Source organism: Theropithecus gelada, chromosome 7b (genome assembly GCF_003255815.1).
Source record: "Theropithecus gelada isolate Dixy chromosome 7b, Tgel_1.0, whole genome shotgun sequence".
Classification (NCBI taxonomy): Eukaryota; Metazoa; Chordata; class Mammalia; order Primates; family Cercopithecidae; genus Theropithecus; species Theropithecus gelada.
Window position 1 is genome coordinate 68560255 of NC_037675.1, and position 13236 is coordinate 68573490.

At 43.4% G+C, this 13236-nt stretch overlaps 1 protein-coding gene and 1 pseudogene across 1 annotated transcript in view; both read left to right on the forward strand.

Annotated features, from left to right (window-relative positions):
- Positions 1 to 373: 373 nt before the first annotated feature.
- FAM71D (family with sequence similarity 71 member D) overlaps positions 374 to 13236 on the forward strand; it is a 37376-nt gene continuing 24513 nt past the window's right edge. Inside the window, exons 1-3 of the mRNA XM_025392325.1 lie at positions 374 to 515; positions 7258 to 7344; positions 8127 to 8310. Coding sequence (XP_025248110.1) covers positions 8152 to 8310 — 159 coding nt within the window. The 5' untranslated portion in view covers positions 374 to 515; positions 7258 to 7344; positions 8127 to 8151. The remainder of the gene's footprint in view (positions 516 to 7257; positions 7345 to 8126; positions 8311 to 13236) is intronic.
- On the forward strand, positions 9064 to 10493 carry LOC112629120 (annotated as a pseudogene).

The window sequence follows — 13236 nt, forward strand, 5'->3', positions numbered from 1 at the left end:
TTCACAGAGGCTCAAAGTGCCTTAAATACGTTTAAGTCTGTGAAACTTAGGATACAGGGAAATTGAATAATAAATTATCAATTGAATGGTCAATGATGTAAAATATGATATTTTTTCCGTGGTTATACTGTTGCTAAATTGACTTTTCTCTCCAAGAAATCTTCTGGAAACTTCACACCACCACCTGAATGCCCACTCCCGAGTGGTCGGGGCTCCACGGGAATGCTGACCACACTTCCTCTCAGGGGCAGACCTGCAGGGCTGCTCCTCCCCAGTGCCCTTCTTCTCTTACTGCGAGACTATGTCAGCACATTATGATTATGATGCAGCAGCAATAGAACAATGCCCAGAGCAGCCTGGACTGCGCTTCTTTTACTAAGTGGTTATTTGCCTGCTGGGTAGACATAAACACCTGCTAAAGAAATGTGAAAAGAGTGGAAACGTGCTGTTTGGAGATTATTTTCCTAGTCGACATCCAGGAGATCTCCAGAGATCTATTTCAGCCCCATCTGTTGGTAAGTGACTCTCTCATTACTGCAACTTGGGTTTGAAACTGATAGAGAAGGAAATGAATAGTTCAATTAATTCTGGTAATTCGAGGGCAGAATGTCTATTTTTTTTTCCATCTTCCTCTTCTCCTTCTAGTTTTATTTCTTCTACCTCAACCAGAACAAGCAGAAAGGCCGAGAGACTTAACACCTGGTGACTGCTTTTCTTTTTCTTAGAAATAATTTCATTGAGAGTTTGAGTTTGAAATGAAAGCATGTTTTCTGGATTGTTTTCAATTTTTTTTTTTTTTTTTTTTTTTTGAGACAGTCTCGCCTTGCCACCCAGGCTGGAGTGCAATGGCACGATCTCGGCTCACCGCAACCTCCTGGGTTTAAGCGATTCTCCTGTCTCAGCCTCCCCAGTAGCTGGGATTACAGGTGTGCCATCATGCCCAGATAATTTTGGTTTTTGTTTTGTTTTGTTTTGTTTTTTGAAGTAGAGACAGGGTTACAGGCACTGGCCATCATGCCCAGCTAATTTTTGTGTGTGTGTGTGTGTGTATTTTTGTAGAGGCGGGGTTTTACCATGTTGGCCAGGCTGGTCTTGAACTCCTGACCTCAGGTGATCTACCCGCCTCAGCCTCCCAAAATGCTGGGATTATAGGCGTGAGCCACTGTGCCCAGTTTTTTTTTTCTTTTTTTTTTTTTTTTTTTGAGACATAGCTTCACTCTGCTGCCCAGGCTGGAGTGTAGTGGTGTGATCTCGACTCACTGCAACCTCCACCTCCCGGGTTCAAGCCATACTTGTGCCTCAACCTCCCAAGTAGCTGGGACTACAGGCACACACCACCATGCCTGGCTAATTTTTATGATATTAGTAGAGATGGGGTTTCATCATGTTGGCCGGGCTGGTCTCAAACTCCTGAACTCAAGAGATCCACCTGCCTTTGCCTCCCAAAATTCTGGGATTACAGGCGTGAGCCACTGTACCCAGCCTGTTTTTAAATTTTGATTTTTCAGACTGTTATCCCAATATTTTCGTCCATAAGAAAAAATTCTCAAAGACTGAGAATTGAATAAATTTTGGGGGAAACAGCCCTTCTTAATTACTCAGATGTTTCAAGATTCAGAACACAAGGCTTTCTCTTCAAAGCTGAAAGGTTGGGCATGGGGATATCATTTTCAAGAGATAGGGGCCACAACAGTTAGCCTCCTGCAAAGGTGCAACCAGAACTGCAACCTAGAATTGTACTGGACCTAGCCTAAAGATATGTTTATTAGTATAGTAAGAATGTTGGGAAAAATCACATAGGTAAATGCCACACTTCAAAGTGCTGGGAATAATTAACCTCAAAGCTCCAAGGACTACAGAGAACAACTTTAACAAGTGACAGGTAAATGCTGTCATTTAAGAGCTATCATATAGCCAGGTGTGGTGACTCACGCCTGTAATCCCAGCACTTTGGGTGGCTGAGGTATGTGGATTACCTGAGGTCAGGAGTTTGAGACCAGCATGGCCAACATGGCAAAACTTTGTCTCTACTAAAAATACAACAATTTGCCAGGCATGGTGGTGGGCACCTGTAATCCCAGCTACTCAGGAGGCTGAAGAATGAGAATCACTTGAACCCAGGAGGTAGAGGTTGCAGTGAGCCAAGATCACACCACTGCACTCCAGCCTGGGTGACAGAGCGAGACTCCATCTAAAAAAAAAAAAAAGAGCCATCATGTAATTACAGACAAATAACACAGTAAAAAGACCACATGAGAATCCAGGTAGTGGGTTTATGAGTGTTCACTATAGAAATCTTTCAACTTTGCCAGAAGTTTGAAACTTTTTATAATAAAATATTGGAGGGAAAATACCACATTGTAATGGTAAACAGGAAACATTTGTAGAGGACATTTTAGGGGCATGTACAGACATCTCTCTGAATTAGGCAGTCAGAAAAGCCAACCAAGACAGTGCAACACTGGCTCTTCAGATTCCCACTCTCTCCCCTTCCCAATGGCCATGAACACTCAAGCTGTCACATTTCCAAAAAGTTCCAGATGACTGCGTTTATCCCCAGGAAAATAAAGGCACCCCACCTCTACCACAGGGTGAATGCATCCCATATTTGTATCTAAGAATAGTAGTTCTCAGCCCAAATGGAGCCTTGATCATCCTTGAAGCAGTATACACAGATAGGGAAGCCCTGACGACACCACGGAATGTCTGAAGAGCAGCTGAAGTGACTCCCTCTTGAAACACATACAGCACATTGCCTCTCTGTGCTTGGTTTTCCTATAGAACAACTAGCATTGGTTTCTGATCTATAATCCGATTTAATAAGGAATCTCTCTAACTTTTCTTTTACTAAAAGTAGCCAACTACACTTTGTCAAATGAAAATTATACTGTAATTCTGCAGAAAAGTACAACCTAATGTAGCTATCTGCTGAATGAATCACCATTCAATTGGAACTTGAAAAACAGAGAAAGGATTGAGAGAGAGAAAAAGTACTGATTAAAAGAAGTAACAAAGACCATAAGGGATCAGCTAGTGATAGGACGAGCTCATCCATCTCAAATAAAACTCCATTCTTTGTGCCATCCTTGCTCTGCGGTTCAGCAAAAGCCCTTCCCTGCAACATGGCTCTGCATCCTGCCTGCTTAATTAGATGAATAGGACGTTGAATGGGCCCAGCAAAAGGCAAACATTATTGGAAAAATGTAAGGTATGATTGTGAAGACTGATACACAATCCTGATAGAATAAATTATGACAAAAGATTCCATGTGTCTGTGCCACGGAGCTAGCTCTGTGTTTCCATGATAGCCCATAACAACCCTGCTTTAATTCTGACTTTCATTCAGCAGGCAGTTCTGTTTCTTGCTTTCTTTTTTTTCCCTAGCTAACACCTTGAATAATCAACATGTATTTTTGAGTCACCAAAGTTAATAATGATATCTTAGTAAGGTGATTGGATCAGAGGGTGGGGTCTGAACTGATTGTCAGGCTTGATTGCCTGTCTCTACTGTGCCCGCACACCAAGAAGGCAAAGCAGAGTGCAAGGAGCTTATCAGGAGAGAACCCAGAAACCATCTGTTTCTTTTTAAAAGAAAATCATTTCTTAAGCATCAGTTTAACCACTGGCCACAATTACTTTTGCAACTCTTTACAAGAGATTGTCATGTTCCAAATAGCTTGACACCATGATTGATAACTGCTGTTTAAAAAAAAAATAGTTAATGTTATGGGGATACATTAATATATATTACATACATTTTAACATATATTAGTTACATATATGTGTGTATATATATATATATATAAAGAAATTAAGTAGGCCAAGCACAGTGGCTCATGCCTGTAATCCCAGCACTTTGGGAGGACAAAGTGGGTGGATCACTTGAGCCCAGGAGTTTGAGACCAGCCTGGGCAACACAGGAAGACCCAATTTCTACAAAAAATTTTAAAAATTAGCTGGACGGTTACATGTACCTGTAATACCAAATACCTCAGGAGGCTGAGGTGGGAGGATCACTTGTGCTGGGGAGGTTGAGGCTGCAGTGAGCCATGATCACACCACTGCACTCCAGCCTGTGTGACAGAGCAAGACCCTGTCTCAAACAAACAAACAAACAAACAAACAAAACAGGCAAACAAAAAACAGAGAGAAAGAAATTAAGTGAAAAATCTATTTGTAAAACTGGAAAGACATATACCAAAACTTGAATACTGTCTCCAGATATTCCGAGTGAACCTAAGGCCAGGCACAGTGACTCACACCTATAATTCTAGCACTTTGGGAGGCCAAGGTGGACAGATTGCTTGAGCTCAGGAGTTTGAGACCAGCCCGTGTAACATGGTGAAATCCCGTCTCTACAAAAAATACAAAAATTACCCAGGCGGGATGGTGCAGGACTGTGGTCCCAACTACTCAGGAGGCTGAGGTGGGAGGATCACTTGAGCCAAGGAAGGCAAGGCTGCAGTTTACGCCACTGCACTCCAGCTTGGGTGACAGAGCAAGACCCTGTAGAAAAAAAAAAAAAAAGAGTGAACCTAGTAAATAGTTAATTTACTTTACCATTGGTAAAATATATGATGATGAGGTATGTGTGTGTGCGTGTGTGTGTGTGTGTGTGTGTGTGTGTCGGGCCAAAATGATGACTTCACAGAACCATCTCTCTGTTTTAAGAGCCTAAACTTTTTTTTCCCCAAGACAGAGTCTTGTTCTGTCACACAGGCTAGAGTACAGTGGCACAATCTTGGCTCACTGCAACCTCCGCTTCCCAGGTTCAAGCAATTCTCCTGCCTCAGCCTCCCAAGTAGCTGGGATTACAGGTACACGCCACCACACCCGGTTAATTGTATTTTTAGTAGAGATGGGGTTTCACCATATTGGTCAGGCTGGTCTCGAACTCCTGACCTGGTAATCCGCCCCCCTCAGCCTCAGAGTGCTAGGATTACAGGCGTGAGCCACCACCACGCCCAAGCCTGGACTAATTAACTAGGATAATTGGAGATGTTGGTGGGGTGAGGGGTATAGTACACAGATATCTCAAATCACAATTACAACAAAACCAGTCAAAATTTAGCACACACTTATCAGCTATACACATAATCCAAAAGTGTAAAAATAATTCCAGAACAAATATTTAGAACATCACAGCAAAGTCGATAAAAGAGCCTGTTAACACTTTCCGCTCCTCAGCTAAACTCAACTTTGTTCAAAAAGGACAAAAGGGGCGAGACCCAGTCGTGGCTGCAAATATCCCTGAATTCCTTCCTTTCCTCTCACTTCCTCCTCCCTCTCTGTGTCCTGAATCCACAGCTACACCTATTCGCCTGGGAGATCATCCACTGTTTGCTCTCTGGAAGGAGAATTCTCAGATGCAAGGGATTCTGGAGATCTCATAAATGACAGCAGTGGAAAGGGCCTTTCCCTATCCCAGCAGCCATGTGGCATCTCCTGATTAGCAAGTGTCTGTCAACAGTAGACACACCCTCCACTGTGCAGTTTTCATTTTCTCAGAGTTTTGGAAAAACAGTGCACTCTTTCACTTAACTCTGTATGAACAAGAGTTGACTGCTGCATCTCCTCAAATCTAAGATCCACCAATTATTAAGATATATCATTATTTTATGTGCCACTAAGAAGGAAAACATGCTGCTAATTATAGAACTTAATGCTTTATTTTTGGTTGTGTGTGTGTGTGTGTGTGTGTGTGTGTGTGTGTTTTGAGACAGAGTCTTGCTCTGTCACCCAGGTTGGAGTGCAGTGGCACGATCCCAGCTCACTGCAATCTCCACCTTCCGGGTTCAAGCAATTCTCCTGCCTCGGCCTCCCAAGTGGGCATATACTGAGAGACCTCCTAGAGAAGCCTTTAGGAGTAGCTGGGACTATAGGTGCATGCCACCACGCCTGGGTAATTTTTGTAATTTTTAGTAGAGATGGGGTTTTGCCATGTTGGCCAGGCTGTTCTCAAACTCCTGACCTCGGGTGATCCGCCCACCTTGGCCTCCTAAATAATGCTTTCTTATGGGAATTTTCCCACACAATATCTAGCTCTTGCTCCTGTGCCATCATCCTCTGTGCATTTCTTGAAGGGCTCCACTCTAGTCTTTAGGACCTTCTTCTAAGCCTCCGACAAGTTTCATACTAGAGCTTTCTTCTTTTATTTTTCTCTTTTTTCTTTTCTTTTCTTTTCCTTTCTTTTGTTTCTTTCTTTTCTTTTTTCTTTTTTTTTTTTTTTTTTTTTTTTTTGGTAGAGTTTTGCTCTTGTCGCCCAGACTGGAGTCTTGGCTCACTGCAACCTCCACCTCCCATGTTCAAGTGATTCTCCTGCCTCAGTCTCCTGAGTAGCTGGGATTACAGGCACCTGTCACCACGCCAGGCTAATTTTTATATTTTCAGTAGAGACAGGGTTTCACGACATTGGCCAGGCTGGTCTTGAACTCCTGACCTAAAGTGATCTGCCTGCCTTGGCCTCTTAAAGTGCTGGGATTATAGGCGTGAGCCACCACGCCTGGCCAGGAGCTTTCCTAATCTTACTAGAAGATGTCAACAAAAGGTTTTCAGGTAATCGTAAGGAGCACATTTTAAAGAGCAATTAAATGCAACCCAGGTAATACAATCTGTACTGCTTCCTTTGCCACATTATCAAATATCCTCATTGGTCATAGGAGCTCAGGATTCCACTGTTTGGCAGTTTCAAGCCAATTATGAGCTATGGACTCATGACACTGGTTGCACTCACCAAAAGACCATGGTGAGGATCATCAACAACAGCTTAGCTCCGACATAGACAGCAGCCTCGGACTCCGCTTCACCTACCCAGTATACTTAGAAGAACTCTAACTCTTTCTAAGGCCTTGACCTCACACTTGAAATAACAGTAAGGTTTAGAATTGAAATTAGTTTCTTTTGTATACAAATTAGTGCCTTTTTTTTTTTTTTGAGACAGGGTCTCGCTGTGTTGCCCAGGCTGGAGTGCAGTGACAAGATCATAGCTCACTGTAGCCTCAACCTCCCAGGCTCAGGTGATCCTCCCACCTCAACCTCCCAAGTAGCTGGAACTATAGGCATGCACCACCACAACCGGATAATTTCTGTATTTTTTGTAGAGACAAGATCTTGCTATGTTGGCCAGGCTGTTCTCAAACTCCTAGGCTCAAGTGATTGGCCTGCCTTAACTTCCCAAAGTGCTGGGATTATTGGTGTGAGCCATTGTGCCTGGCCTGTATACATTTGATTTTCTTTTTGTTCTGTCTTTTACAAAAGATTTCATCATGAAAAAGAGGAAGCTCAAACTGAAGTGAGTTAAAAACTTCATCTCCTAGAGAAGATTGTGGCTCAGCCTGAGTTGAGGTGAGATTTGACAGTTCTTACAGATAAACCATGTGGGCTGCATGGCCACATCCTCTCCTGCCCTTTTCTCTCTTCCTTCCTTTCCCTCTTCCTTCCTCTTCTACTTACTTTACTTTCCAAGATTATTTTCTTCTTTCTCTCTCCTGGAGACTCGATGTACTGAAGATGCTGCCTATAGCAGTGGTCACCTTGGAAGCAGGGACCAGTTTTGTGGAAGACAATTTTTCCACTGACTTAGAGTCTCATAAGGAGCACACAACCAAGAGCTATGCCTCAGTTATGGGTGAATAGTCTGGAAAAAGTGTTCTCAGTTTAGTATAGCTTTGATAACCTACTTACAAAAAAGGGATTGGAGAACCCTGCATGATGAAGAGGGTACCATTACTTTGGAAGATAGAAAATAATGGTCTGTGGGGGAATATATTGAGAGACCTCCTAGAGAAGCCTTTCCTAATACCCTAATAAGTGTCTTAAAGCCCTATACCCCAGTCATTTTTTATTATATGTATCTGTTTTCAAGTCCTGATAGTCCCTATCATCCAACATCTTGTTTGAGTTTCTTTTGGCTTGCTTCCTACCTGTCTCCCCATAGAGTGTAAGCTGAATGAGGGCAGGGATCTTATTAGTCCTGTTTAGATGTATGTATTAATACAAGTGCCTGGTGCAGTGCCAAGCATATCACAGATATTGATAAAATTTGCTGAGTTAATAAATAAATGAAGCAATTTAATTATGATATTAAATTCTCTCTGTACCCATTAATTGTGTTTCCATTCCCTCAGTTTTTTATGTTTATATGCAAGTGCAATGAAGAAGAACACCAGCAAGTCTACCACGAGGATCAATGAGCAAGATGCTCTCTGCACCCCACACTCCCATGATCCAAGAGATCTTCAAAGTATGTTGGATGGAGGAGAGTATGCCCCTTTTGTATCTCCTCCCATGTTAGAGAGCAATTTTATCCAGGTAAATCATATTCAAGGCCTGAGTTAAGTTCCAATAACTTCAGTAATTTTCTCAAAGAAAACTGAAAAGGATGGTAGGAGAATTGTTTTAAATGTGCCAAGGGAATGTGTGATATTACTAAAGAGAACAATTTGGGAATTTTAAAAAACCTGAAATAATTACAGCGTTAAAGGACATTTACTTCAAATGTCCCCAAAACTCTTGTGAAGGACTTCTGTCTTAACTCTACCGTAATTGCCATTCCATCATAATCTTCCCAAAATTACATGAAGCCGTTTTTGGCATTTCCCGCCACAGGGAAACATACAGATAACTTCTTTCTTAGGCGTAGAAGACATTCTAAAGAACATCTATGACACAACTAGGGATTACAATGAATCTTAACTCTTAGTTCTGAAGGTAAAATATAATTGTCAGATGGTGTCAGGGAGAAAAGCTCCCTTCTCATAAGAATGTCCCTACATTATGAATGAAACTGCATTTCTGTGCATGTGGGAGCAACGCTAACTTTTCTCTAAACATTCAACATTAAAATGTTCTGACAAAGAAATGGTGAAATGAGTTCAATGATAGGGGTCATACCTCTAAAGTTTCTAGAAATTCCTTAACAAAGTCTTAACACTAAACACTGAGCTATTACCTCTAACTCTTAACACATTCGAGCAGCTGCTTAGCTGATTTCACAGAGGGGTGACAAGGGAAGACAACAGACACTTCAAAAGGTAAAGAGAGGATGGCAGGAGCTCTTTTGCCATGGCTGCCAGGCCGATCTCCGAGTAGAACCAGGATGCCACTGTGTACGTGGGGGGCCTGGATGAGAAGGTTAGTGAACCTCTGCTGTGGGAACTGTTTCTCCAGGCTGGACCAGTAGTCAACACCACATGCCAAAGGATAGAGTCTGGCCAGCACCAAGGCTATGACTTTGTGAATTCTTGAGTGAGGATGATGCTGACTATGCCATTAAGATCATGAACATGATCAAACTCTATGGGAAGCCGATACAGGTGAACAAGACATCAGTTCACAACAAAAACATGGATGTAGGGACCAACATTTTCATTCGGAACCTGGACCCTGAGATTGATGATGAGAAGTCGTATCCTTTAAGTTGCACAACCCCACCTGGTTAGCATGTCTTTGGCAGTAAGTTACCAAGATTCCTGACTGAACAGGTTTAAATGAAAAAAGAAAAACAATTAGGCTGGGTACAGTGGCTCATGCTGTAATCCCAGCCCTTTGGAAGGACAAGGCGGGAGGATCGCTTGAGGCCAGGAGTTCAAGATTGGCCTGGGCAATGATACTTTCAGCACCTTTGGGGTCATCTTACAAACCCCTAAGATTATGTGGGACCCTGACACAGGCAACTCCAAAGCTTATGCCTTCATTAATTTTACTTCATTTGATGCTTCGGATGCAGCAATTGAAGCCATGAATGGGCAGTACCTCTGTAACTGCCCTATCACCATATCTTATGCCTTCAGGAAGGACTCCAAGGGTGAGCGCCATGGCTTAGCAGCTGGACGACTTCTGGCAGCTCAGAACCTGCTCTCCCAGCCTGACCGCCCTCATCAGCTGTTTGCAGATGCACCTCCTCCACCCTCTGCCCCCAATCCTGTGGTATTATCATTGGGGTCTGGACTTCCTCCACCAGGCATGCCTCCTCTTGACTCCTTCCCACTCCCAGTGCTGCCTCCTGGAGCCCTCCCACCTGGGATACCCCCCACCATGCCCTACCACCTATGCCTCCTGGGGCTGCAGGACATGGTCCCCCATCAGCAGGAACCCCAGAGGCAGGATATCCTGATTATGGACACTCACGAGCTCACCCATTCCCACCAGGAGGGGTGCCCTATCCAGGGATGTCTCAGATGCAGCTGGCACACCATGGACCTCATGGCTTAGGACATCCCCATTCTGGACCCCCAGGCTCTGGGGAGCAGCCACCACCCCCACCACCACCTGGAATGCCTCATCCTGGACCTCCTCCAATTGGCATGCCCCCCAAGGGTCTCCATTCGGATCTACCATGGGTCACCCAGGTCCCATGCTTCCACATGGTATGCGTGGACCTCCTCCACTGATGCCCCCCTCATGTGTACACTGGCCCTGCACGACCCACACCCTATGGCTACCAGCCTCTCCCTTCACCCAGACCCACTCCCCAGCCACCAGTTGCCCCTTGAGACCTGCTTTGGAGCCCCCTCCCTCAGTAAATTCACATTTTTCTTCCTCCTGTTACATCTTCCCAATATCTTTTTGATTCCTTGGAACAATTAGAGATGCTGTAGCTCCTTGGGGCTAAGGCACTAATTCCTTTCAGCACCCCCACCCCATTCCCCTTTTTAATGTAACTTTTTCCACAGGAGGTATTTCTTTTTTATGTTGGTCCTGAGTATTTTGCAAATGCACAGAGAAAATAAAACTAAACTCCTTGTTCTAAAAAAAAAAAAAATGGTAAGGAGACTTCATCTTCCATAAACACATTCTCTGCACTCATACTTGAGTACTAGTGTGAGCTACCCACCTCCAGTATACCACAGGCAGGAGGTGAAGCCTCCCAAAATATCTAATGTTTTAGTGATGTCCCTAGAACACGTGTAACAAGTCATGATTTGATGTACTTTACCTTCTACATACTTCTTTCCTACTAATCATGTTTTTACTTTTCCACCTTTCATCCTGTGCCCTTTCCAAGTTAGTTAACTTTTGCACACTCTAACGAAATTACATAGTACTTGTCCAACACTGGGGGTAGTTAGCAGTCTATAGGTCAGATGTAGCCCCCTATCATAATTTGATAAGTCGTATCCTTCAAATTGCACAACCCCATCTGGTTAGCATGTCTTTGGCAGTAAGTTACCAAGATTCCTGACTGAACAGGTTTAAATGAAAAAAGAAAAACAATTAGTCTGGGTACAGTGGCTCATGCTATAATCCCAGCCCTTTGGAAGGACAAGGCGGGAGGATCGCTTGAGGCCAGGAGTTCAAGATTGGCCTGGGCAACAAGGGAGATCCCACCTCTAAAAACATTTTTAAAAATTAGCAGGGTGCAATGCTGCACACCTATATTCCTAGCTACTCGGGAGGCTAAGGAGGGAGGATTGCTTATGCCCGGGAGCTCCAGGCTGCAGTTAGCTAGGATGGCACTACTGCACTCCAGCCTGGATGACAAGACAAGACTTTGTCTCTAAAAACAAACAAATAAATATTTTTTTAAAAATTAAAAAGAAAGCAATTATCTCAAATAGAGTGAAAGAGCCCCAGGGCATCAGCTCACTCCCAGTAGAAGACTCACGTTCTCTTTTTTTGTTCTGTCACCTTCAAGCCAGTTCCCCTCAGGGCATCACATCCAAACAGGACAATGATAGCTGCCAGCAGTAGAAGATATTCATCTCATCCTGGTGGCTCTGTCTCCTGGTAGCTCTGAGAAAGGTTTTCCAGGATTGGAGGAGACCCCTCTATGTCTTGCTGGTCACATGCCACTGCTGAAACCAGTCACTGGCAAGGGGTGGAGCGGAACCACCACTACCCATTTAAGTTAATCAGGATTTAATCCCTGAGCTGGGTCATTATCCCTGAGCCATGATATTGGACAAAACCAGGATTCTGTTAATCCGGAAGAAGAGGGGCACAGTTTGGGTAGGTTATCAATAGTGTGAGCTATATCCTCTTTCTTTCAATGATGTATTTTTTAATTGAACCAGTTATCATACAGCTGAGAAACCACAGTGTAGCTCCTCTCTGCCTTCCTTCATTTCCCTGTCTGCCCATCCTCCAGTCTCTTCTTCTACCAAGTGGCAGAGATTTTATTGGCCAAGTTTCTTGGACTTTGGAGGTTTTATACATGCTCTTCCTCTGCCTGGAAACCTCTCCTCTCCACCCAGCCAGTTTATCTCCCACATGGTTCAGGTATCAGCTAGAGGTCTCTTCCTCCGGGGAGACTTTCATGACCCCATATCCAGGGGTGTGCTGGAATTGGTCGATTGGTAAGTGTTCAGGAAATTTGCAAGTCAGTTGTTAAACACAGCCTTTTTAAACAATAAATTATAGACCAGGTGCGGTGGCTCATGCCTATAATCCCAGCACTTTGGTAGGCCGATGTGGGTGGATCACCTGAGGTCAGGAGTTTGAGATCAGCCCCATCAACATGATGAAACCCCATCTCTCCTAAAAATACAAAAATTAGCCGGGCTTGGTGGCACGTGCCTGTAATCCCAGCTACTCAGGAGGCTGAGATAGGAGAATCACTTGAACCCGGGAGGCAGAGGTTGCAGTAAGCCGAGATCACGCCACGGCACTCCAGCCTGGGCAACAGAACAAGACTCCATCTAAAAAAAAATCAAATTCTTAAAAATTAAATTTTATAAACTTACATCTAAAATAAAGGCAACAAATATTCAAAACTCATTGTTCCTATTCTTTTACTACATTTTACTATTGTCTATACTTCTAAGGTTATAAATATAAGAGTTTGGCAAGAGTTTGTGGAATTTATCAATTGGCTCAATGGAATTTAAACTAAAGACTAAAGAATATTGCATATTATTTGTAAATGTGTGTGCTGCTTGTCTTTTATGTCAGTAACATTTTAAACTTATGTGTAAATGTGTGTACCTTCCAAGACCCAGCTGTTACCAGAATATCACTGCCTATCTCCCCACTCTAAGCTAAATCAAGTCCTCTGTTATGTGCTCCTGTAACATCCTGAACTTGTACTTGGTAACACTTCTTACAGTAATAATTAGTCACATACTTAAATTGTTTAATGTTTGCCTTCCCTGGTAGACCCCCATGGGTCAGAGACTGTGTATGTTCCCTGTGGTATCTCCAAGAATTAGCATGAGCAAGTGAAGGAACAAATACATCATGGTTCATTTCTCCTTTATTTCCTGCCCTCTTCCACTTCTCAGGCAAGCAAGGTTGTCA